Below are 27,225 nucleotides of genomic sequence, written 5' to 3' on the forward strand. Positions count from 1 at the left end.
CTGGTTTACAGCCACCCTGACCCAAAGCAGGGTCTGTTCTGCAAGTGTGCTTGCTCCATGTGAGCCCTCCCTGCCCTTGCCAGCAAGTTGCAGAGGCAGCTTAGGACAGGTAAAAGGACTGAGCATCATCTGGGGGCTCAAGCTGCTTTAATCTCTGCTGAACATAAAGTTTAAACATAAATACACGTGCCTGCTCCTCAGTGGGCAGGCAAGCACCAGGCTGCAGCAGGACTGCAGCAGTTTTTCTGCAGGTGATGTCATTGGCATGATGCATTTTCATCTGGGGGTAGAAGTTTGCCCTTATAAAGTCATTTCAAAGGCACAGGGGAGCAAATGGGCTGGTTAAAAGGGTATTGTTTGTACTTGGTGGTTTTGCTTTGCACTGCTACTGGCATGGCTCCAGGTGCAACTTAGAGCCACATGAGCAAGACAACAGCAAATGACTTGATAACTATCTTAGGTCTCAGCTTCCTGCTATTAATCAGTTTGTGCCACTTCCTTAAAATTAAGTGAGCCTATTTCATTACTGAATATAATTAAGGCATAAAAATACACATTCAGCATGAATCATTGTGATGTACTGCACTGTAAATATCCACTTAAGCAGGATTTCAAGTCAACTTTGTTTAGTTAATAGACTGTGACAGCTTTGAGAGAGTTCCTGCCCCCTTGTATAGAGGGGGAATTAATTAGGCAGTTCCTGAAAGGTGTCTTAAGAGTAGGCAAGCTAAGGGTTTCTATGAAATGTAATTACCCACTATTTGCAGTAGACACTTCAGTGTTAAACATCTTGTCAGATTTTATCACAAAGCTATGAAACCCTGAAAAACATGCAACCAGAAATATAACACGGCGACAATATTTTTACAGGTGCTTTTTCATTTTGGTAGTGTATGACTGAGTATTATTGCTCAGCCTAGGGAATGTTAAGATAAGGCACGAAAAGGAAGACTTCATGAATTTAAACATGTCCTCATGATCTCATTTCCTTTTTTTCCTGTTTCGAAAGGTATGACCTAAATTTGAAAACAGTTTAGATGAAAATACCATCATGGGCTGCGTATGTGTGTACCATTGTGCTCTATTAGCAGTAACCAGATCTGGGCGAGCGTCAGGGGACCTGATGTGATAATACCAGTAAGGGAGTCTGGTTTAGGGCTGTGCTACCGCAAAGACAACTAAGTCCTGGTTTTGCTTTCTCTGTGCCATTCAAAGAGGCCATGTCACACAGCATATTGAAAAGTGCCCTGTAATTAGTTGGCTATGGTAAATAGTAGAGAGCAGCAGCAGTTTATTTCTGCTGAACTGGACCTGAATACTGAGAAATGTTTATGGGCTAAGGCCATGTCCTCTATGCATTCCCGCAGAGCAGTCATAAACCGTGGTCCTTACTGAGGCTCCTAAGTGCTCCTGGAAATATTAATCTCTGTTGTTACATCTCAGCAGTATTTGAACATTGCATGCAAGTGCAGCTGTTTCACAGGGATGGTGTGCCAGATTCGCTCAGGGAATTTGGAATTGCTGCATTTTTGTGGAACAAAAATCTCCTCCTTGAGTGTGGAACTGGGTTGTTGCCGCCCATATGGGCGGGTCCCAATTTTTGCACCACTTTCTCATAACTGGACCACCTTCTATTGAATCATGCACAGCTCCAGAGTCTACTGGCATTAATAGACTCAAAACTGGTTATTTATATACAACCTAACACTCTGAGGAAGTGTTCCTGAAAAGTGCAATGGTCAGTGGTTCAACAGGTAGGGAAGCAACTTGTCCTATAAGAACTGATGTAATATAGTGGGAAATGCATGACAGACTTCAGAAAGACATTCAGTTAAATATACAGGGACAGAACTAGAGGAAAAAAGAATGAAGAAATTAATCACTGTGTAACATAAATAACTTTATGAAAACTGCCAATTTTGAGCTACTTCACAGTGTTCAAGAAAAGGAAGTAAGCGAAAAAAGCCTAGGAAGTTTACAGACTACACAATTTCATATTCTTGACATATAGACAAGATTGATTTTAAGTGTCATAGCTATAGCAGTTCTCTAGTTTATAAAAAATGCATGGACTGCATTGTCAGCTCTAGAAGTGTAGGCACTTAGGTCGAGACATCAAATATTTCACCTCCAGAGCATTCTCTACCAAATCTATTAGCCTGTCTGTAGTTACAACTCAACATCAATAGACTTCTGTTATTATCCAATAAACATCCACTCTCAGGTGCAAACAAATAGGAGCCAATGAAAAGGATAAATTTAGCCTTTTGGTTATAAATAGCAATACTAATAATAATCAGTTACTATTGGGTCATATAAATTTAATTTACAGAGGACTTAATTTATACTATATTTCACTGGATAATTTAAAATGGAAACCCTCCAAAAAGAGAACCTCAAGGGAGTACTACAGAAAGTGCTAAACATGATTCTTGCATAACCTATGTTTTCTGTCTAAACATTTTTTGTACATAAAATTGCTTTTTAAGGTGCCATTCTACCAAAAAGTCTTTCTGTTAGAGAACATTGATAAGACGGTGGTAAAAATGCTGAACACAGTCATGGATTGAAAGAGATGAAACCAGTGAAACAAGTGATGTTCCCAAACTGGAATATCTCTGGATGTTATCCAAAATAGAGCTGGTACTTCAGATTAAGAATTGCTTAAATTTGAAGAATTGTCAAATCTGGAAAGAGCTGCCCTCTGTTTAATAGGAAACTTAAATATTTAGGCTGAAATGTGAAATATTTAGGCTGAAATACGAAATTACATGCTTTAAAGGATTATTTTGAGATAAAGGAACTTATCTTCATATTTGGTTTTAGCTCATAAACAGGGTGGTATTTTAACAAGGGATAATATAATTTCTGGAAGTTCTTATGAATTCTTGAGCAACTATGTTGCATGTTTCTGTCAACAGTGAGGGAGCTAAAGAGAGCAATAGCTGCAAGAGCTGTTCAGGAAAGCACTCAAGTATATACTTAGTTTTAAGCACGACTGGTCCCAAACACATATGCGTCCAGTTAAGCCTGTGTATAGATGCTCTGCTGAATTATGACTAAGAAAAGGTGGTATCAATGGGCAGATGGCAAAGAAAAGCCAGCTTTGAACTGATGTTCTGGTAAAACAGGTTGATGGGATTAGTTGTCACTGCTTTGAACACAAGCAAATGTTGCTACTATGAGAAAAAAATATTTTCTTTCTTGCAGTAATCTACAGTGACTGGGCTGCTAACACCTTGCTTTAAGAATGCCGTAAGAAACTGTTTGAATAGGTGCAACATGATAGAAAATGGAGAAGGACAAGCTCAGGTGGGAGGCAGCATATGGAATAGCAGTACATTAATGCACTCTTGCGTGCTCATCACCAGTGCCTTTTGACTCCTGCAAGCATCAGGAGGTTGTTCTGTAACTGGGAGGATCCAGGAGTGATGTTTATATGCCATATCATAATTTTAGTTGGGTTTTAGTGGGTGCTCGGGGTCTGGCTGTCAGTTGCTGGCCAGCCATCTGACACTTCTGGCCAGCTCTTACCGGCTTATGTGTTTTTATTCATACTCTGCAGCTGGTCATAAAGCTGACCTTTACAAATGTATGGTCTGTGATATTTATTTTATGAGAACATAGATACTTGAGCCAAACCAGACTACACCTAATAAGCCCCATTCTAATTTCCTTTACAATATTATCTGTAAGCTGATTGATGGCAAGTGTTCTTTTAGCATTACGAATAGACATGCTTTTGACCGAATGCTGATATGATAATGTGATAAATATTAATACAAACAATAAAATTAAATTCTTATGCTAGATTTTTAAATGGCAAAGGATACATGAGAAATAAGAGGTATGTACAGACTACGTAACATGCTCTTTGGATCAGAGCCAGAAGAATCTTGCACATTTACCACAGAGCTGATGCTTGGATTCAGCAACGTCTCCAGTGACTACCTGTAAAGGCTTAAATCACCATAAAATACATTGCGATCTAATTAACTAAAATCTCCCTGTACAGTCGTCAGGTGTATTCTCCACATGGAATGTTATTTCTTTAGGGCGGTTTTGGGATGCACTTCCTCAGGAGGAAACACAATATTCTGCATCTCTAAAGCAGAGGTGCATGAAAAAAGGGCACAAGGAAGGTTAGCGGCTACAGCATTATACCTGTCTGGCTCCATTTGAGTTCGTGGGCATGCATGTCATACAAACACGGGCAGCACGACGCACTTTTCCGTTCTGCCCACTGTCAGTGCTCATTGGAGTTTCAGACCTTTGCTCTTCACATACTGGCAGGTATTGCAGAGCAGATGGTAGGAGATGTATGCCCATAAAATAAACAGCCCTGTGTCTGGGTTTGGTTGCTGAGTCATCCAACTTAAGAGCTGAAGTTTTAAACACAAAGCTTCACAGTCCTCATTTTGGGAGGGTGGGTTTTTTTTCCCCATGTTGGGAAAATTTTAAAATAAGGTTGTGGTTTGTGTAACTTTTGTAAGAGGATAAAAATGCATGTTTGGCTATGGATTTGATACTGATTATAAATAATGGATTGAACAGTACACTGGAGACACTCAGCCTATCAGTCACAAGACCTCAAAAGGTAACTGCTATTTGGGAAACAGTGTTAAGTCCCAGAAGTCAAAATTATGCCTCAGGAAAATTCCTATGACTCAGACTGGTGGAGAGAAAAAGAATAAATACTTATGAATTAACTTAACTCATTAATTACACATATAAGTAAGGGAAGAGAGAAAGAAAAAGTATAAATGAAAACACAGTTAACATGCTTTTATTTGATATTTGCTAAGTATCCAGAAGTATTTCATAGATGAGAAGATGGAGTGAGTTCAACAAAAATAACCTGCCAGAGGATTTAAGAGCAGCTTGCCTCTAAACCTCCTGAACTAACATATATTCCCATCTCAGGTTATTTCAGTGGAAATCTGAGATGAGATTTGTGTCATGATAAGGTTGTATTAATCCAGAGAAACATTTGCTCACATGCTATTATTTATGCTCTATTGGAAAATTAACAAAGTTTTAGTTAAAAGTTTGCACTGATTGTTTCCCATTTTCAAACAGCAGCAGGGGTAGCAATGTTGCAGATGAATAGATATTTCTACACTGTGTGCCTTACTACAGTAAAGCTGCAGGGAGAAATATGTATCAATGAAATATTAAAAAAAACGGCAAAATATGTAAATGCTAAAACCCATCAATAGTCACTACTAAACCAACTGGGCTCAATCAGGTGACCTCAGTAAGTTACACCACATAAAGTGGTGACAAAATTGGCATATAAACTATGAAGGAAACCTCTGGTTCCCATCATCATTTCTTGAGTGCTTTCTGGGATGTGAAGGAAGGACCACAAAGTAAACTTCTGCTCTGCCCCAGGTCCCAAAGCTGAGCAGAAAGCCCACCCTGCTGCTGCTCCCTTTGCAGGGGGAGTGAACCTGGCCTGAGTGTGATGGGACCAGCTGTGCTGTGGGTGAGTGCATGTCAACCACTTGGTCAGGGCGGGAGCCAAAATCTAGTCTGTATCCAAATATGATATGGGCAGGTGACCCATAACTCACTTACAAGATGGTCAAAATTAACAGCACTTCCCAAGTTATGAAGCTGAGGAGGAGGAAGAAGACATGAAATCCTCAAGTCCAGGTATTAAGCAAGCAAAAAATTAAGAGCATGTGCAATTACTGGAAGGAGCATCTGGAGGTCATTTAGTCCAATCTCCTCCTCAAATCAGGAACAACATTATTAGGTTTTGAAAGTATCCCTGGATGGGCCTTCCACAGCCTATTAGGGCTCCAGTGTTTATGGTAACATTTTTTTCCACACACCTAGTCAGACTTTCCCTTGCTGCAACTTGTCTGTTACTGATAGCCGTTTTGCTGTGCACCTCCAAGAAGTGCCTGGGTCTATCTTCTCTCTAATTAGCCATTAGTTAGTTGAAGGAAGCAATTAGATTCCCCCTTTGCCTTCTGTTCTCCTGGCTAAACAAACCTCTGCCCCTCCTCAGTACTTCCTGACCATCTCTGGGGTCCTCCACTGGACTTGCTCCAGCTTACTGATGTCCCTCTGCTAATGGAGGTCCCAACCCAAATGCAGTACTCCAGCTGCAGCCCACAAGCACCAAGGAGAGTAATCGCTTCCCATGACCTGTTAGCTGTGATTTTGCTAAGGCAGCTCAGCAGGCGCGGTCCTCTCCTCCGCAAAGGCTCAGTGCTGACCGGAGTTAATGACTGGCTGAACATAACTCAAAAGCGAACACATCCATGCAGTTGTGCACATCTCATTTCTGATATGATCTCAAGAAGGTGAGTGAATTTTTTGAAACTATCCTCCCATAAATGGGATTATGAAAAAATAGCAAGGGCAGGGTGCTCTACAATGAAAGTGATACAATCTGTCAATGATGTTAAAAAAATTAAATTAAAAACAAATCATGGTGAAAGTAGTTTAACTTACTTTTGCATATGCATTTTATAACTATTTTTTCTTAATGAAACAAAAGCTTTTTTTGGTAACCCATAAGCCTTACTTATTTGCAGCTAACTGTAATCTATGATCTAAATTTCCTATCTCTTTTTGGCAAACAGTCATTTAGAACTTTAAAAATTATGAAATAATTATAGCAATTATACAGATGTTTAATATTTTCCTTTTTTTCCATTTTTTTATGTTTATGTACTTTTGTATAGACATTTGGCGTAGAAAAAAATTGAAATTTTGAAACTTTTAATTAAAAAAAGTGTCTTTACTATGCAAGGTTCTTTTTTTTTCTTTTTCTTTTTTTTTTTTTTTTGTTTAGACTTTACTTATTAAATAGAAAATAAGCTGAAACAATTATTTTCCTGACTACCACATCCTTGGAGATTTTGGAACTATGAGGTCTCAGGATCACACCTCATTTTAATACAGGAAAAACAATTTTTCTTTTTTTTCAACTCCCAGTTGTGTTCTCCATTTCAAATGAACTAGATATTGACTAAAGTAAATTAAAATGAAGAACAAGCTCTAAATGTACTAGACAGTACATTGGTGTATTAATTCACTAAATGCTTATTCTTAGTTCCAGACATTTAGCAGCAACTTCCCACAGACCAGTAATTTCGTTATTTAAAAATCTGTCAGCAATCACTCGTTCTGTGAAGGCAATTTTAATTTAAGTGATGTTAACTACAACCAGTTAGAGTAAATGTAGGAAGTATTATAAACCATCATAATTAAAATGAAGATTTTTTTCTATATATGCACCTATGTAATTTAAATTAACCATACTAATCTCGAAAGATAAAACAAAATTAAGACCCACATAACAATATTTCCTCTTTTTCTTTTCTGAGAGGTGCAAAATGTCTAGGGGAAATCTGCTGAAAGAACCTCATATTAAACTATGATGCCTCATATTGCACATAAGAAACCACCTGGGCTAAAGTAAAATTATTTGGCCTATTAACTTTTAATTTTCTTTAAGAACTTTTCTACATGGAAAAATCCTGCGGACACTTATTTCACACTGCAATGCCTTGATGATATTCACGTTATTTCCAATGTCGCTCTCTAAATTCACACCTTTCCTATTCTACGTTGACTTCCCTGTGAGCACTGCATATAGCCCGTCCCTGAAAGAGAAACTGCCCTTGCTCTGTCTGACAGGAGGTTTCTGTAGGCACATTTAACTTTGGCATCCCTGCAAGAAGCCTTCAAGACGTTAGAAGTATCAGGGACAACTTTGATCTCTTTGTTTAAGAAAATAATTTGTGTACACCAATGACTAGGCCTGAAAATTGGTCTTAAAATTGGACCTTAAAAGACAAGGTTCAGCCTTGTCCTTCATTCAGCCATGAGGGATGGCTGCTGGGCTCTGTGGAGCCAATGTATCTTCTGCATTTAAAGGACCTCGATGGGAGTTTGTAGGTGGGGGAGCTGCTATCAAACACCATTGCTCTTGTAAGCTCCTTGCTGACTCAAGGCTTTCTCCCTCCACCCTTTGATCAAACAGGATTCACCCATATGGGATGGAAAGACAAGTCTACCGCAGTGGGCTGGGAACACAGCTGTGGGCAGTATTTCCTACTGCTTCAGGTGTGATATCTGGTCAGGACACTTAACATTTTCTATTCACATGTGGACAAGTAAAGCTATTCCAAGCCTGGATTTTGGCATAAGAGGTAATAAATATAAGAAATAATTGCAAAGAAAATATTTTGGTATTTTAAAACTAAACATTTTAGCGTCTAACAGTCTAAATGACTCCATTGATCTCCTTTAGTTTTTATAAAAATGTTCAATTTTTCAAATTTAATCTCTGTTTACAGTGGCAGTGTTTGAACTCCTGAAAACTTTGCTCTTGGGTGATACTTTGATATTGTGTATACCCCTTCAAAAGTGGCCACGTTTAAGGAGCACGTGTGAGGTGAGAGCTGAGGCAGAGGACCTGACCGAGGATGTGCCAGCCAAAACATATTCCAGTCCAATCTGGGATTAACAGAGATTTACTGTAACACTACGCTCTAATGAACAAGAAGAGGAAAAGTAGGGACGGAGTATTTCTTTAAGTGAGCCAGCTCTCCCCAGCGCCCTCCTGTTTGTTGTGTGGAGCTCTACCTGCCCTGGGTGAAGCACCATGGGTGGCTGCAGATGCAAATGGAGCACAGTGAGGCTTTATGCTCCCGTTCAAAACAGCTTTACTGATATTTCAGCGCCAGGCCTACGGCTGGCTGCAGCCGTCTGAGCAAACATCTGAGGGAGAGGCGCAAGCTCCTGCCTGGGAGAAATCGCCTCACACTCCTCCGAGGAGGTGTGTGGGGATGGGGATGGAGGGGGAGGATGGCAGGGAGGGCACAAGCCGCTGCCTGGGGCCCTCAGCATGTGCCTGGTTGGAGGTGTGGTCGGTGGGAAGGCATACAGCTCCCTTCCACATCTCCCCAGTAAATTCATCTTCATATGTTATCATAGGTATAGCATTAATTCAGAATGGATTGAGGAGGATTTGGGGTCAGATTAACTTTTTCTTAATTTACCTCCCTCCCTGTATACACACTACAGAGCTGCAGATGTAAGCATACTAGTCAGGGGTGCAGTAACTTCTGGTTTTGGGAGCAGGCAATTAGACCTTTGTATCAGTCAGGCGTTATACTGAAATCATTAAGGCTACGAGAAGAAAAAGTAACGCTTTGGTATGGGTATCACTGTCTGATTCCTTACAGTGACCTTAAACAGCAAGCGTTTCTGAGCAAGGGGACCCTTCTATTAAAAGTGTTTCAATAAATAATAAAGCATGATGATTATCAAGTGTGTTGTCCAGTTGTTCATCCAAGCAAATGAAATCATGTGTAACTGTAGGACTAACCAGTTTGCTTCAGTAATTCTGAATTAGCCCAGTGAGTACAAGCTTTCACTGCTCACATTGTCTCCCTTATTCATAATTATCATTGAATTATCTCTCATATTTAGCAATACACTGAATCAAAGAAAAAGTAGTCATCTAATGTTATATTTGAGCATGGGAGTTTTACCATGAACCCTGCACTGAGACAGCAAACTAAGGACCAGCCCTCCAACACCTTAAATTGGACCGTTGCTTAGAGCAATTTGTGTCTGGTTTTCTTTGCTCTGAAGATATTCAGAATAATGGTCTTTTAGCTATCTTCCAAATGCCATATTCTTCACCCATAGTGAAAAATAGGTATTTCCCTGAGGCACATAGAAGACTGCAGTTGTTTGTGGCTTACCTGTCCTGGTTGTTCACAAGCTGTCTGGTATCTTGCTTGTTGGCATAATTCTTTTACTCTCTCATATTTTGGTAGTTGATTAGACTGCTGAGTGTTTTTGTTGGATTCCTCCTTCTTGCGTAGAAATTTGCTGTAAAATAGATAAAGTTGAATATTTTAGACACATTCTTCTAAACTCTGGAGATGATGAATTTAATTGGAAAAGCAAAGCTACTTGAAGATTTAATGTCTTCTCAGGGAAAAAAATCCCCGCATTTCTGTTACTGACCTTCAATGTAGGTCATGTAGTGAAAAAAGGCTCAGGTGATTTGCTGGAAATTACCCAAAGAGAAATAAGGGCTGCTGAAATATGTTTAACTGATACAGTTCAGCACCATTCATATATAAATGTATGCCCTTTCACAAAGCAAAACACACTGAAACAGTACTTGCCTGGCTGAAAATCCTAGCTGAAGAGACTAATGGGCTTCCATACTCATTCAGCACTAGCTTGGCTGTATCTTACATATTACTATGTGTCTTATATGCACTGTTTTGTACTACATCACACAAGATTTCCATAATGTGTAAAGCCATAAATTGCCACAAGGAAATTGCTGTAAAAGTTTTACTCAGGGAAAATTTTCACAGCAGTAGTTGGCAAGGTGAGAGGTTGTAAAGGGGTATCAGTGAGAAGAGGAGCAGTTATAGTCATGAATCTCATTTACACATAAGTCTTTTCTTAACTATAACAAAAATAAAGAATGCTAGCAATATGTGATGGAAAATACAAGTTCAGTTGATAAGAGGATTCTGCACAGCTGGATTTGAAACAGAGATTTGGAAAGAAAATGAGTCAGATGATGACATAAGTAGTCACAAGTATAATGTTAAAGAAAGAGAAGGTACATGCTAGGAGAGGCCAGAAAAACATGCTTTCAAGTTTCTTCAGAGGTAGGGATTTGGGAGCACAGCAGCTTGCGAAGCCAATGGTGGAAAACTAGGAAACAAGTCAGGCCTGTAAGTTTGCTTGCAAAATTTACTACTTCGCTGATCATAAAAAGGAAGAGGAGAGAGCAGAAAGGAAAGCATGTATAAGAGAGTGTTCCCAGCAGGCAGGCTGTCCCAAAACTCTCTCACCCCTAATAATTACCCTCTTTCCACCAGAAATGTGTCACGCCAAATTTTAGTCTTCTTGTTTGTTCGAAACCTGAAAGCAAAATAATAATATTTACTACTGGCACCTATGTATAGCATTGCTAGTGTTAACTGTTTTTGAAAAACACCTCTCCACTTATATATACCTGCAATTTTATAGATGTGCTATTTAAGAAACTCTTCAAATGTGAAAGCTGTGGTCGTTGGCATGACACAGCTCATTTTCACAGAATCTTTATCCACTCAGCTGTTGATTTACTTAGGTGTTTGCTTCTGAACTGGCTAAAAAAAAAAAATGCTGGGGCCCACCTGTTTCCTGGTCTCTCCAAGTCCAGAAGCTTTAGGACAGATTTGCCATCCATATCTGGAGGTGTGTCAAGTCCTGCTATATCCAGAATTGTTGGAGCGAGATCAATATTGAGAACTATCTGAGGCACTCTGCAAATCAACAGAAAAGGTCATAGCTGTCATGTGTTCAGTATGTAAGTCTTCACATTCTCTTGGAAATAGAATGGTAATTAATGTTTATCAGGGCTTTGAAGATGTAAAGCTCTACAGAAGTGCTAAGTTTAGAAAATCCCCTTTGAAGGCTACAATTCTGAGAATGACAGACCAGTACTGCAGACTGTCATCACAAAGAAAAAAGCTAAGCACAATAAAACAAGGAGGTGCAGTAGCCACCATCTTTATCTCATTGACAATGACGGCATGATGCCATCTATTCTGCTAAAACAGAAGGTGCTCATCTTTGCTGCTCACCTTCTTTTTAAAAGGAAAACCCAAAGCCTAACCCTACAGGACTACACACTATACAACTTTCTCATCTGCATTATAACTTATTAATAATATGCAAAATGAAAGATGTGCCTCTTTATAGGTCTCATTGCTCAACACTAATAGGACATCCTTTATGAAATGAAACTAGACAGAGTGATAATTACATGCTCTTAGAAACATTTTACATTAGGTTCAACAGCTGTGCTAGAGACATAAAAGAACGTACACTGATCCCGGCTCTACACTTGGACCACGAATAAAGAAAGGAACTCGAATATCAAAGTCATACGGCATTGACTTCCCCTTGACCAGTCCAAACTGCCCGATATGGTAACCATGGTCAGCAGTGTAAATAATGTAGGTATTCTCCAGCTCTCCCATCTCTGCAAGCATTTGGTATAACTGCAACACAGCATAGGAAAAACTGAATTAAATGTGGCAAAACATATTTTGTGCATAATCATGTATAATCATCATTTTACTCCCTTAAATACACAGAACCAAACATGACATCAATGAGGCTGTTGAAACAAACATTCTGGAGATGGACATTTTTACATCTCATCTTTACTGTGCTGTTAAAAAATTCAACTTACAAGTTCAATTTCACATTTGACAGAGGGGAAAATTAAACAAGTCCAGAAAATTAAAATAGCAAAATATGTTAATACTAATATAGTTGCATTAGTATGTCCAAAAGTCTTTCTGTACTCAAACACTGCTTGGGAAAAAAAGTCTGCTACATCTTTAGGGCAAATGGTACTCACATTTGATTTACTGTGTTAGTCTACAGCTTTCTCATTCCTTACAGTTGTGGGCTTGGGAAAAGCCTGTAAATTTTTATTAAAGTTTAAAGAAATCTCTCTGGGGGAAGATCTTTGGTCATGGTGCTTGATTCTTGAACAAAAAGTCATGCAAACTACACCTAAGAGTTCATGTATCACGTTACCTATAATTAGCTGTACACTGCGTTGCCTAACTTCTGCAAACACCAGCAGACTGACACCTGAGTTGCTGTGATTTGCCAATTCCCAGATTTCATCTGAAGGATGAACTGTGGAGGGAGTGTGTGAAATGAATAGAAGTTGTCACGTGTGCACCTGTGTCTATCCATGTGTACACTCAGGTAATGCATCTTCTGTTAATACCAGGCTTTATACTTGGCCCAGTGACTTTTCCCTTTTAAAAAAATCATCCGTTTATTCACCCAGCAACTGAAAGAAGCAAGAGAGGAGCTTGGCACTATTTTGCAGAGAACACAAACAGAATTCATTTCTACTGAGGATATGTGGAGTAATTCTTTGTAGCCCAGGGGCTTTCCCCAGGCTGTGGTTGGTGAAGGTAAAGAAAGTTCATTTAATTTTGTAATGGACTAATAAGATAGTATTCACAGTAGTTTCTTGAACTCACTCTTTCCATAGAGTCGTCAACTGACATCAGGGTCTGAAGTCTTTTGCGCTGCAAGACATTTGTAAACTCCATGTGTATAGGCAGCATGGGCCCCGTGTACTGCATGATCCAGTGTTTATCCATGTTTGGTGCATAGTTATAGCTGGGAGTGCTAGGAGGAAAAGAAAGGATCTGAAAAGTTGTGCAGCATCACAGGCATCAGAGGAAGGTGGGAACTCCTTTAACACAGGAATAGCCTATAAACAGTTAAATCACATATTCCATGTAGTAGCTAGTATTTCTAATGTAAAATATCACAAACAGCACTTCAGTGGCTTCCAGGTTTCATTGGTTCATATATTACTTCCTTGGTTTATATATTGCTTCCTTGGTTCAGATATTACTTGCTCAACATTTTTTAACCACTTGCTTTCTGAGCTTTCTTTCAGGCTCAAAGACCACTACCAGATCCACGGTAATATTTGGGATACGCCAAAAGGTATTTCTCAAAAGAACCTGTAATCATTAAAAATACTCAGCTGAATGATGCACCCCATAAAGATAAGTAGAAAAGTGAAGAAAGTCAGAGATCAAAGATGACTACTTCCCCTTAGGAATAATGTAAATTACCCTGTTGTTTCCAGCAGGGAAAGTACCTTTATATTAGCACAAGTTCAATGAAACTCACAAGAAAGATATTTTCCTGTGGGATAAAGATATTTAGCAGTCAGTACTAAGATAAGAACAGTAACGCCGGTGTTATCAGTTTTCAAGATGCCCCAAAGAGCACAAGCACCGACTTTTTTCCCCTCCCCATCACCAAAGGCGCAGTGCACCCGGGGTACAACCTCCTTGGGGCTGGCTGCTTGGGTGCAGTGTCAGCTCTGACACAAAGCCATGCTGTGGCCTTGAAGGAGGGAGCTGAGAAAGTGCTGCAACCAGTGCCGTTGACTCCAGACCCACATTCAGTCTCCATCACTTGCCCTTGGCCCTCACTTGAGCTATGTTCCAGTGATGCCTGGTGATGTGGTAGACATGCAAATTCTGCCCATACCAAAACCCATTTATTAATACACTAAATACTGTTCAGGTGGGGTTTCTTTATGTGAATATAAAGCACAGTGCATTATCAGCATAACATGAACTATGACAACAATATTGAACTAATACTGCTATTGATACTAGTACTAAGAAGAAGTATGGCACAGAGTCCTACTGAAGCAAAGAATAATGCTTTAGGAGTTCGCACAAACATCAAAGAAAAAATTTAAGAGAGGTGTTCTACCCACAGCTGATGAATTTTTGAAGGGTATCACATAAGAAACAAGAATACATTCACAAACATATCACCTCTGAAGAAAATGTACTGCAAAAAATACACCAAGTAAGTTTGCTGTACAGATATACACACTACAAAAGCTTTCCATCAATCCTGTTTTTATACCTAGCATACACGACAACCAAAAGGTGAAGTAAAACAAAACAAAATCCATGTCCTGTAACGGTTTCACCCACATATGACCACTTCTCTAACACTTGCAGAATCTAGGCTTTGAGAATCTACGCTTTGCTGTTTTGATGAAGTTCTTTGGGTTTTATTTTTTCTGTTTCTAATACACTGCAGTACATGATACATGTATTGCAGCATTACCTTTGAAAAATAAAGGTAAATAGAAAATGAAAAAATGCTGTTGTGTGATTGGATTAATTTGATTCGTATGGTTCTCTTTTCAGTTTATAACAAAAATGCAATTCAGTATTAATTTACTGTTTAGAAACTGATAATTTTAATATGTGCATTACGCAAAGGTACGTTTTCCCCACAAAAATGTTTACATGTAGTTATCCTTTCATAAGAGGTAGCACTGAACAATATCAGAACATTGTATACTGATAACTTAAAGTCACACCTTTGACCAGCCCTTCATTTAGCTTTCATTTTTCTTGACATGGTTGTATGTGATCACAGAATGGTGGAAGCGGTTGATTTTACTGAAGCAGTTGTTTTTACTCTATCAGCTATAGTACATATAACCTATAACTATATATTCTGAGGATAAAAATTGGCTGAATGGACAACATAATAGACTGATAGTCAACTGCAATAAATAAATGGAGTCCACATTTTAATTGGAGACTGTTTTTGAGAATTTAGGTAGAATTTGAGAAGTACGTATGTCTCTAGTACATACAGCTAGTTTTGACCAAACTACTTGACCATTAGCATCAAAGGAAAACAGAAGTGAGACAATGGTATCACAGGATTTGAGAACATTTCCTTGAGTACTTTCTTCTTAAGAAGTATGGAAAAGTTAGCAAAGACAAACATAAAGTGAAATTCCTTTTCTGCTGGAAAATGTTTTATTTCAGGTTGAAAAGTCAAAATTTTGACATTTTCCATAGTAGAAGTCTGATTTTTTAAAGGAATGCTTATACTACCACAAAATTAATGAAACTGAGCCCAGGAGCACAATCCTCTAGATTGTTGGCTAGCCAGCAGCCCTAGCAGATGGACCAATGGAGCCCTAGACTTTGAAGAAGCAAGTCTTAGGAGTTTTGGTCACCATCAGGTATTAGACACATTGGCAGAAAAGAAGGATGCGTCCACTGCACACTTTCCTCTGTTTCTTTGGAAGTTTGTCAAATGAGATGTTTTCTCATGAAAGAGCTCAGTTTTGATTAATCAGCATTTTCCAGCAAAATCCTGCTTTTTTTCAGCGGCCTCCTGAGTGCCCCCGCCATGGAGGGATGAGGTGGCTGTGAGCCACGCTCAGCCGGCAGCACCATGACAGCCTGCCGCTGTGCCAGGAAGGAGACCCAGCTGCTGAAGCAGGCTCTGGTCTCATGTTCCCAGGCCATTGTCAGAAGCCTCCTCCACATAATGGATAGTCTTTAAAAGCAGCACTCAAGGGTTTAGCAGGGCGGTTAAAACCTTTCACAGGCACTTTCCAAATGCATTTTGAATTTTCTGGGTGAGAAATGCAGTAGGCAGAGAGTGAGCAGAATTTTCCTCCCAGACAATTCAAGGAATAGGACCTTCTTTGAAATATCCAGTGCCAGTGGCTGATGGAGAAATGTGAAACAGGTTCAAAGTGGAGGAGAAAGAGTACTAGGGAAGAGACAGAAAGGAATCAAAAAACCCCACACCTTGTCTATGTTCCCTGCATGCCCCTGTTTGTTGTGCTTTGCAGAAATCCACCAGAAGGGCACCTCACACCTGTCTACCTTTTTTGTGTAAAACAAACAAACACAACAGAGGTGAATTCTGGGGAGGATATTGCTGATTTCTGAAAACCTTTCCAAGTAGACAGACCTCTTTCCTGTCAGTGATAACTGTTTATCACAACATTTTTTTCTTGAAGCAGTCGGAGATATCAACTCAATGTTCAACTGTTATGAGCCCTTGGAAGTCATCACGGCACAGTCTGTCACTGTTTCTATTCTTCCATTTTTGGGAATGGCTTTGCTCTGTATTGACAAGTACTGCTGTAAAGTAACACCACCATCTACATTTCCTTGATTCCTCTTAGCACTGAGAATATAAGGCTGAAGATATCTACTGTGTCTTTTATTGCCTCTTCTCAGTCACAGAGGCTATCTTGTCTTGAGCACATTTGTTGATCTGTGATCAGCAGACAGTGCCAGGTACCCCACTATTTTCAGGTTGTCCATGGCCTCTAAGACTGGCAAGGAGCTACTGCTCATCTGTCTGTCAGTCTTTGCCGGGCTGCCCTTGAACAGCTCAGATGCTACCCCAGAGTGCAGTAAGGAGCAGTTTCTGATTTCAAGGTCATTCTTGGTAGTTGATCAGCAAATAGTTAAGCACTTACTTAAACTTCTGAATGTGTGCCCGGAGACTTACTAGGAGTTCATTTTACATGTTACAAAAATAGATAACATGAAAAAGTGCTCCCATTCAGGTGGGTCAGTTCTAAAATGACCAGCAACATACTACATGCATATTAAATCTGTAGAGAGGGTAAGGATTAAGAGAGCAAATGATTACTCTACTAAAAAGGTATAGTATTTGTCATTCTTGTAGGCTATACTAGCTTGGGCAAATCTAGATCACTCAGTTGCTCACTTATATTTGTCCAGCACATACTATGCAGAACTTACAACACAGAGACTTCTTAGCACTCCATGACGGGTCTGTTCTGGCACTGGGCAGGACACTGGAAAATGTCAGGTTCATAAAATTTCAAATTGATACCCCTAGTTTAACTAACAAAAAAATCCCCAGTACTTAACAAACGCTGAACCCAGTCAGGTACTTTCCCATAAACACATTCTCAGAATGAGAAAAATAACTGACCCTGAGATTTCGTAATCGTTCACCTATGTGAATAAATTTACAGGGAAATCATCCCATTTTATGTGCACATTTGCAAAAACCAAAAAAGTAAATTAGTATTAGCCTTCTCTAGCCTTAGATCACAGTTTTCTCAGGAAAGGGATGACTTGTGTGGTTTGAGTTGTGTTAGCACTTGAAGTCTCTGTATCAATATGCATTGTTTTGTTCATGCTACATCAGGGAAATTGCATTCACTGCCTATTTACCACCTGTTAAACTGCAGCAGGAAAGCCCACAGTGGTGATAACAAAGTGTTCTATAGGTTATGGGAAAGAGTAAATATCTATAAGCAGTGGTACACTTTTCTCTTTAAAGAAAGATTCACCATGAAATTTATCATTTCTTTATCTGTAAGCTCTGGTTCAAACAGATAGTTAAAGTTATGTTAAGAGGAAAAGAATTATATCAGCATTCAGCTTTGTGGCCTGAATCCGAAAGGCCTCCACAACCTTCAGTTACATGAACAATTAGCATTTCGTATCACACATTTTAATTACTTTTACTGACAACATAGATTTAAATTTGAAGTTTAAAATAGAGAATGTGTCTTATTTGGCTACTAAGGTACCACAATAACTTTAAGTTAGACAAGAAATAAAAAAACGCAGCAACCCAAAACAATGGATGCTTGTACTTGAGGACCTATTGCAATGGGGTCCTCAAATAGCAAAATCATTCAGAAATAAATTACACTATCTTCTAGTAGTAACTGAACTGCTTTTTGTGTGATATTCAATGAAACAAATGGAATAAAGCCCTTCTGCAAATCATTGTTACAAAAAGATACTTTACGGGTTAAGAAAAGAATGGGAGATTCAGCTTGGCTGATGCTGTTTACACAGTTGCAGTATCTGTGTGGAAAAGCAAGCAAGCAGAGTACAGCATGTTTTAAGAGCTCCCAGAATTCAGTGCAACATTAACATTTGTTTTCTAAAAGTTTGATCTAAATATATACATTTCTGTTTCAGATGGGTTAACATGGAAAGAAACAAGCAAGTTTACAAACATTTGTTCAATTGCTCATACTAAAAATCTGTGTTTGCCTGTATTTACAATCTCCTAATTCCCTCCTGTTTTTATGCAACAAAAGAAAATTATGTTCACAAAAATACTGCCTAAAAATGTTGATTGTGAATAATTCCATAGAGTTCTCGGGGGTTTTTATCCCAAAAGTGTTTGGCTAATGTTCTGTTTGGATTGGGAGTCCTCCAGTTAGTGAAAATAATACAGTACTTATATGCCTCAGGAACATTTTCATTTCATAAAAATAAAAGTCAACAACATTTTAAAATAATACCTGTGGTAAAACTCATTGTGAAAAATGAATAGTTTCTGTACAAAATTAACACCTATATTCTTTGAAATATGATTAGCAAACATTGCATAAGTGGTCATGTTTCTTCAGAAAAAGAGTAAATAAACAAAGGAAGCAAATCCTTTGTTTCCAGGGAAAGTAGACTTCCAGGTTTAGACACCGTTCTTGGAGAGCAGGAAGCTTAGGTTCTGGGCAAAATTAAAAGTCAAAAAACCATGACCAGTGGCATGGTCAGTATTAATGTGAAGTTGAATTTCACTGGGTTTACTTTTGCTGCCTTTGAAAAAGGGAATCTTTTAAACCCAGAAATATTTATATATCTGGGGATGTGAGGTATGAAAGTTTCACTCCTGAAGTGTAACACAACTGCTATATTTTGGAATAAAGAAGAAAAAAAAGTTGTTACCTGTTAAATATAACACCTTTTTATTTTAAGAAAAAATATTTGTTGCTGCTGCAGAAGTTAATCGTGTAACTAGAATCTTACCACATTTCTACATCACACTATTTCTTCTAGTCCTGTTTAAAGTCACACTTGCAATGATGTGTGTGATGATTTTGATCATTTATCTCTAAGTCAGGAGTCCAGCTGGGCCTCAGGCCAGCCATGGCAAGACACACCGACATGTCAAGATTTATTACTGATGCAAATGTGTGATCCTACTCTAATGGGTAAGTAAATGTCCACATTACCAGAAATACCACTGTAACTGGCAGATGTTTGAGACTCAGCCTCAGTGACTAGAAGACGGCCTGAATGCAGCCATCTCACACCCCAAATTTGCAGTTAAGACTTCTCTGGAGATTTGGAGGTGCAACAGCATTGCTCTTCATGCTTCACTACTGCAACCACACAGCTAACGCCAGACCTGGTCATTCAGCACCTTTCGTACTATCTTTAAATGGAAATTTAAAGCCCTACCTTTTCTCACACCACCTTGGGAGGCTTTGCGATCTCTTCCCAGATACTGTTTCTAGCGGCTCCTCCTAAGATATTTAGCCTGGTGGTAGGATTGCTTCCAGGTAACTATAGAATCTGGTTGTCAGTCCTCCTGCCAGCCCAAGGATCTTTAACTCAGCACAGCCAGCAGTGTTTCAGATTTCCATTTTTTACATTCTCAGTAAACCTGCCTCCTGCAGATTTTTGCTTCTAATGTTTGTTTACTTCACAGCTTATAAACAGCTTAGGTCTGATTCACAGTTCCCCTGAGACTGGTTCACACTGGAAGGTAAAGGGAAGTTAAAGTGACAGAGGCCCTGAGCATAACTGAGAGTTCAGGCTTTCATCAGAGCATCCTTTGAACCAGAGCTTTCCTGCTCAGCTGTCTGATGGAACAACATTTCCCTGTAAAGGCTGCCAGGGACACCTAGAGTATCATCTCTTGTGTCATAACTTCATATTTAACAACAGCATTTCCAAAGGTCTAGCAACCCCGCTCCCCAACAGATGTTGTTCATTACCACAGCAAAAATCTACGTATTGCTTTCATCTAGTACATCTTCTCCAGTCCCATTTTCTTCCACAGAAATAACTTCTGGGCATAGCTAGAGTACATGCATTAGTATGATTAATTTTCAGAAAATATATCACTCATTATGGTGACAGCTGTCAGCATAAACTTTCAAAAATATTTTTAGGTGTCAGAAATAGGGCATATTTTAAGGAGAAGGAGAGGTGGGAGAGCGGGAGGGAGAATGGATGCTTAAAAGCAATAGAGAGTGTCTGCTGCTTCCAGTATGATATAGTCTGTTAAACTGGAGCTAATGAGAATTAACAGGGATCACTTAGAATTAATGATTAAACAGTGTACACATCATTACCTTTCTTGTCCTTGTAAGACTTTTCATGCCACTCCAGCAGGCTGGCTGTGCTGAGGAGGACAGGATTGTAAGGTAACAATGGTATGTAATTCTTCCTTTTCTTTTTGGCTTTGATGGGTTTTTCATAAATCTTATGGACTTTACAGCTGCATTCATTTGATTTTCTTCTTTCCTTGCTGTTAAGTGGGGAAATGAGACCAACGGACACCCACATCTGAGGGCAGAACTCTCCCTGAACTGTAGTATTTCCTGCCGTAGCCGGTCCCCTCTTCATATGCACAAGTGGAAAACTTCTTCTAAACAAACTTCTGGTTTGTGTTTTTGAAAAATTTATAAAGGCAGTATTTCAATCAAATGACAGGCACTTTACCAGCAAAGAAATGTCACATAATTTAAAGGCCTGCTTCAGCTACTGTCCTTTTAAACAAAACTTCCCCTCACATGTGGTTGACAGGCTATCTTAATCCTTGGTTTGTAGGTATAACCTTCCATCTCAGTTTGTAAAGCCAGCAAGCAGCTTTTGACCTGGTTTCCCTTCTTTGTTGGAGGTAGGCGTTACAGTAACATGATATAGCAACTACATTTTTAAAAACAAAATCCAAGGTCAGATGGCTGTCACCCAAGGTCAGAAAGAAAGAGATTCAAATGGTGCTTGGCCACCAAGGAAGAAAACCTAAGGGTTAAACGTTCAAATTACACAAACCTTGGCAGGAGGGATTTTATTGTTCTTGTGCTGTTTTCACATGGAGCACTGAATATTTCTGTGAGAACTGAACTTCTCATATCTTTCAGAGCATGCTGCTAACATTTTTGCTAGAGAAATCAGTTATTTGGAGGCTTCAGCCACCCAAATTGGCAGTTTATCTTCAGTTTGTCTCATTTCTTAGTCTGCAGACTGAACTCTAACACATGCAGTCAGTCAGTGCAATAAGAAGCACAAAACAACCCAGCAAGGATCTCTTGAGGTCACTAGAGGAAAAATTCTTTGCAAGAAGGTTGCCAAGAAATCAACAACACCAGAAGACAAGAAGAAGCACAGCTGAGCCTTATATTCTGGGCTATTCCACAAGTAGCCTAGCAGAGCAAGGTGTTGGTTGATAAGAATCTCAACATGACCTGGCAATGTGTGCTTGCAGCCCAGAAAGCCAGCCATATCCTGGGCTGCATCAAAAGAAGTGTGGCCAGCAGGCCAAGGGAGGTGATTGTGCCCCGCTACTCCACTCTCGTGAGACCCCACCTGGAATACTGCGTTCAGCTCAGGGACCCCCAACATAAGAACATGGACCTGTCGGAGCAAGTCCAGAGAAGGGCCACAAAGACGATGAGAGGGCTGGAGCACCTCTCCTATGAAGACAGGCTGAGAGAGTTGGGGTTGTTCAGCCTGGAGAAGACAAGGCTCTGGGGAGACCTTATAGCAGCCTTCCAGTACCTGAAGGGGGCCTAAAAGAAAGCTGGACAGGGACTTTTTACAAGGGCACGTAGTGGTAGGACACAGGGTAATGGCTTTAAACTGAAAGAGGGTAGATTTAGATTAGATATAAGGAAGAAATTCTTCACTATGAGGGTGGTGAGGCACTGGAACAGGTTGCCCAGAGAATTTGTGGATGGCCCCTCCTTGGAAGTGTTCAAGGTCAGGTTGGATGGGGCTTTGACCAACCTGATCTAGTGGAAGGTGTCTCTGCCCATGGCAGGGAGGCTGGAACTAGATGACCTTTAAGGTCCCTTCCAACCCAAACCATTCTATGATTCTATGATTCTCTTTAAACCCCAGGAATCCATGCAAGCAAAAATTAATTTACATAAGTACTCAAATGAAACTAAGCCTGCAAATAGATAACTAGGATCTGCGCTTGATTTTTGCAGGTGACATGCAACCTGTATAAGGTGGAGAGGTGGTTAAAATTATGGAGACTAATTAAACCCATTGGTCCTAGCAGCACAAGCTAGAAAACAAGTAGGCTGAAAACACCAAGCAGTAGAAAGTGTTAGGAGCATGACAAACCAATGCAAGTTCCTACAAGCACTCTTTTATCAGAAGACAGTGAGCATGGAGCCTAAAATGAGTTGCTTTGGCCTGGGGAGAGGTAGGGTGAGATACAATGATTCAGTGCTTTTCTTCCAGACACAGTCCCCACAGCTAAGCGGAAACAGTTTGAATCCTACCCTCCTATATGATGGATAGTCCTCCAGCAAACAGGATGGCTTGCCTGAGGCCAGGCAATCTGTGCCACTAAATGGGAAGCAATCTGTTGAACAGAGCAAGAACAAATAGATATAACTCTTTTGCTATGAAAAGGGGTTGATTGAAAGAAAACACAGGAGAGGTCCATTAAATTTGATGCAGTGACTATGCATTACTCCTGACAGGATGGGAAGTAGGGGACACTGGTGGCATGGGCAAGCTCCAGGTTTAGAAGGAAAGAAAAGGCAGTCCTTTGTCCCCGACACACACGTGACATTGTGGAATTTGTTGCCACAAGATGGTGGGGCTGCCACTGCGGTTCGAAAAGAGATCAGGCCGATGCAAAGAGAATGGGGCACAGTGGCCTGGGTGCTTCATCTAACCTGGTGATTTTCAGAAGCTGGAAAAACAAGGAAAAGGAATCTCTCCTGTTTTTTTTCTTTGCCCTGAGCATTCCCTGCTGCTTTCTGCTGGAGCACATAATTCCAGATACTGAGTTAGAAAGATCTTTCATACAACCCAATATGACAAGTTCTATGTGTTCATATCTATCTTATTTACCTTTAGGACATAAAAAGGTGATAATAAATTCTTCAGGATGATTACTTGAGAAGCCTTTTCAAGTGAATATTTACAAACTAAGGTATCAATCTCATCACTTCTGTACACAGGTAGGAATTACCCTGAATATCTAAATAACTATGAAACATTGTTGACTGGTTTGCATTACTTGCAAAGACTAGTCTCAGGAATGAGGGATCGTTGAGAATATAGGATAAGAAAAATATAGTTAAGAATGTAAGGTCAGGGAAAGTGGCATATCTAGAAAGTAGCCACCAATAAGAGGATAAAAAAATACCAGCCAACAAATATTTAACCATGTGCCATGAACAGCAAATCTCTTTCTGGCCCCAACTAGTGATCAGTTTATGCATGCAGTTTATGCAGTAACTGTTACTCCTTGCAATTTTAAACTAGTTAATGTAACTACAAAAAAAATCCCTGCATGTGAGCTACTGCAGAGTGTCCAAAATGCAATTTGTAGACCACAGAGCTTTCCCACAGTGTGAGCTGATTCCTCCTCATTTTCAGAAGCCAAATCAATGTACAATCCAGATAAAATAGTTTATTAAGTTTTTTTCTGTGTGGAAGGAGGTGCAAAGACATTGTTTAAGCAGAAATGGGAAGAGTGGTCCACGTGCCCATGGTAGACAGAAGGGTGATGGAAAGCTTCCCTATCACATCACTATGAGGAAAAGGACCCAGAATATTTAAGTTATAAAGCAAGCTGTTAAACCCAGGGCTATCTTCAGATTTTTACGTGGAGTTGGCCTCAGTTCTAGAAACAAAATGAAGAGTTCTTCTTTTTATTATAGTATAATCACCAGAAAAGATTAAGCATGTTATTCAAAAATGCAGTCTAATAGGCTGTTTTGGGAATCAGCCAGTATCTAGTCTATAAACAAATCTGGTGCACTCAGAAGCTACAAAAGGGTGTTTTTTCCTCTCAATGCATTCAGTTAGTTAGAGCCCAGGAAGCGCATATCTTGGAGGAAGACGAAGGAAGTAATATCTTTCCAACAGATCCTGACCTGTGTCTACATATTTTCAGGGTATTGTAAGAAGCTGCCCTTACAAAGCCAAATACTGACCTTTTAATCTCCCACAACTTCCCAGGAGAAAAAGAGCTTCTCTCTGTTTTAATAATGGTCAGAACTGTCACTCTCCTCCCCGAAAGGAGCAAGCACAGCAAAAGAAACAAGTAAACATTCACCACTTACTATGGGTTTCCTATATTTGAATTTTCTGTCCCTACAAGGTCTCCATAAAGAAATACCTCACAAGAAGCAGATACAAGGAGCGGGTCTGGCAGAGTATGATTTTGACTTACATATGCTGTGAAGCATTGGGGTAGAGCTCTGAGAACTGCGGTGCCGAATCCTCAGGGCCATGGGGTGCAGCGTGGCTGATGACCATCATTATGGGCCTATGGGGATATATCCTCTTAGACATTCTGAAGTAATTAATGCTCTCATTAGTGATTAGGTCTGTGAAGTAGTCCTGGAACATACGATTAACACAAAGCAAAAGTTACAAAGTGCATGATTAATTAGATCACATACTATCATGTTATTATGTTATTTTCAAGTCCTCATTAAAGCTCAGATCAGGAAGTAAAAACATACCATCAAAGAGATGTATGATTCGAGGGAGCATAGGGGAGACTGAGCAGTAATTACTTTCTTAAGCCGGCGAGGCCACATAAAATGATATAGTATTTTGCAAATCAGATACAACAGAAGGCATTAAGTAAATATGATTACCAGATTTTGTAATATAATGCTAAGTAACATTTAAAATGACAGACTATACTGACAAAGATATGTTTCTTAAATTTCACTGATAAAACACTTTCACAAGATAATGGCTCCTAACTGCAAGAAATCATTGACTCCTGTGTTGTTTTTTTGCTTGCATAAACATTTCTTGCGTGCTCTTTCTTTAGAGTATACTTTTGCGTATGTACAAAGTGGAAGAAAGCTACAACAGGCAACAAATTGCAAAAATCTTTATCAAAGAAATTGCAAATGTGAATGCAGGGAGCAGTTGAATTCCTGCAAGCTCTGTTCGTTTAATTGTGCAACTTTAAGCAGTGCAGCTGCTGAGATTAAGGTTGTGACTCGCTAATAAACTGGCTTAACCCACAGCCAAGGTGGCAAATGGAAGCCTACAAGGGGAAGGGAGGAAATGGAACTAAGAAAAAAAGATGAAAACTTAAATTAAACCACCTGCCACCTTGGAGCATTCACTGTTGGCCTGGAGGTCTAGTGCGAGCTTCATTGAGAAAGTGCTGAGACAATGTTTGTAATTTCAAGCACTTCCAGGCATGACTAATCATATGTTGTGGATTCGAGGCCCCGAACAGCTGCAAAAGCAGAGCCTGAGGGACAAGGTCTGTGTCGCATGTCGGTGCTAGGACAAGCCAACCAGCTGTGACCTCCTTGCTTGCCCGCTCCCTGTCCCCCCTGCCCCTTATCCTCTCCTGTAGCATGCTCGGAGCACACACGGTAGCCCTGACTGCTACAGTCCTTGCAGGGGTATGGAAGAGACCGAGTGACCTTTTGGTGTACAAAATGGGTAAGGAGCGCGAGGCACCAGTGTTGTGATAATTTCTGGTTTTGTGGCCTGTTCAAGTGAAATGCCTGTATGACTGCTTTCCCAAAGCATCCACTCCCCTCCTATTTGCCTATTTATTCTAGCTACATACACAGGGTGTGTAAGGAATGTATAACTAACCAATACTCTTTATTTTCCTTTTTTTTACTCTATATAAATATATAATTAGTATCATGTAATTTCTACGGGTGGGGAAATCAGAAACAGGCATCGCAAGCTTCCAATAAAATCTCATTACATGGGTCAGAAACCACAGCTGCAACATCTGTATCATCTTCCATGAACTACAGTCTGAGGAAATTCCAGATTGCTTTCTGCAGGCTGGAAAGTCTGCGATCTGCACTCCTAAGCCTTTCTGAGAAACTTCACAGCAGTGGGCAGGTCACCTTGGCATACTTTCCAAACTTTGTCAAGAGCACAAACAAGCTCTGAAGTTTTCCAACGGCCATGTTCTCGCACTTATCTATTCTCATAGTCATATCCGGAGTCTGACACCACAGGCGCACAGCCTTTTTTTGTGTTTGTGCACTGTATAATGGAAAGCAGCATTAACTAAGGTTTCTTATGTGGGCAACAACTGACAACACTTAGCTAACTTTAAAGTTCAGTAGTGCAAGGGGCACAATTATTTTTGGGAAAGGCCTTTATTTACTATTTGCTTCTGTCACAGAACCATCACTTTCTAGCAGAGAGAGAGAGGAATGGAGGGAGGAAGGAATCACCAGGCTGCACTGAAGAGCCCTTGGAAACTTTCTTCCATTGTGCGATTAATATTCTCACATGGAAATTGATCTGCAATGCCCTGGAGAGAAAATGACATCTCAATTTCTTGGTTGTAGTTGGTTAATTAATTAATTATCTGGTTAATTAATTATCTGAAAGTGATTTTTATATGGATTAATGATGCAGCATTTATGTGTCTGGAAAATACCTTTGCATAATCAAATCCATGCTTCTCTTTGTTACCATTGCGAGAAATGGTGTAATTATAGAAGCGAGAGTTCTTCACTAATCCAACCCACTCTCTCCACCCAGGAGGGATGTAGCTGCCATTGTATTCATTGAGGTATTTCCCAAAAAAAGCTGTGAAGGTAAAAAAAAAAAAGAACACACACACACACACATGAGGCTTTGCAATCCAAGTCTTTTAGTCTGAGTCAAAAGCATGCATGAATGAAGGTAAAATGTGTTAGAATGAGTCAGAGTTGCTTTATCAAAAATGTTCCTTTTATACCTTAGAGGGTTTTGAAATTAAAATAAGTTATTTCCAGAGTTTTTATGAGAGTTTAAAGCCTTCGTGACTTTAGGTTTTCTTCTTAATCTTTTGGAATCTAGT

General features: G+C 39.7%; 1 protein-coding gene across 5 annotated transcripts in view; it reads right to left on the reverse strand.

Moving 5' to 3' along the window:
- The window catches only part of SULF1 (sulfatase 1), a gene marked incomplete at both ends in the record, with an annotated part of 64,439 nt that overhangs the window by 19,508 nt on the left and 17,706 nt on the right, over nucleotides 1-27,225 (reverse strand). For 2 of the 5 annotated variants that reach the window (XM_082305842.1, XM_082305843.1), the window contains 7 exons: nucleotides 9,738-9,867; nucleotides 10,870-10,926; nucleotides 11,184-11,312; nucleotides 11,878-12,053; nucleotides 13,062-13,212; nucleotides 24,604-24,773; nucleotides 26,821-26,972. In XM_082305842.1, the coding sequence (XP_082161968.1) occupies nucleotides 9,738-9,867; nucleotides 10,870-10,926; nucleotides 11,184-11,312; nucleotides 11,878-12,053; nucleotides 13,062-13,212; nucleotides 24,604-24,773; nucleotides 26,821-26,972 (965 nt within the window). Of the gene's footprint in view, nucleotides 1-9,737; nucleotides 9,868-10,869; nucleotides 10,927-11,183; nucleotides 11,313-11,877; nucleotides 12,054-13,061; nucleotides 13,213-24,603; nucleotides 24,774-26,820; nucleotides 26,973-27,225 lie in introns of those variants that run through there. The other 3 variants (XM_082305846.1, XM_082305845.1, XM_082305844.1) reach the window with 3 other exon arrangements.

The sequence above is a fragment of the Platalea leucorodia genome, assembly GCF_965183815.1.
Source record: "Platalea leucorodia genome assembly, chromosome: 1".
In the NCBI taxonomy this organism is placed as follows: Eukaryota; Metazoa; Chordata; class Aves; order Pelecaniformes; family Threskiornithidae; genus Platalea; species Platalea leucorodia.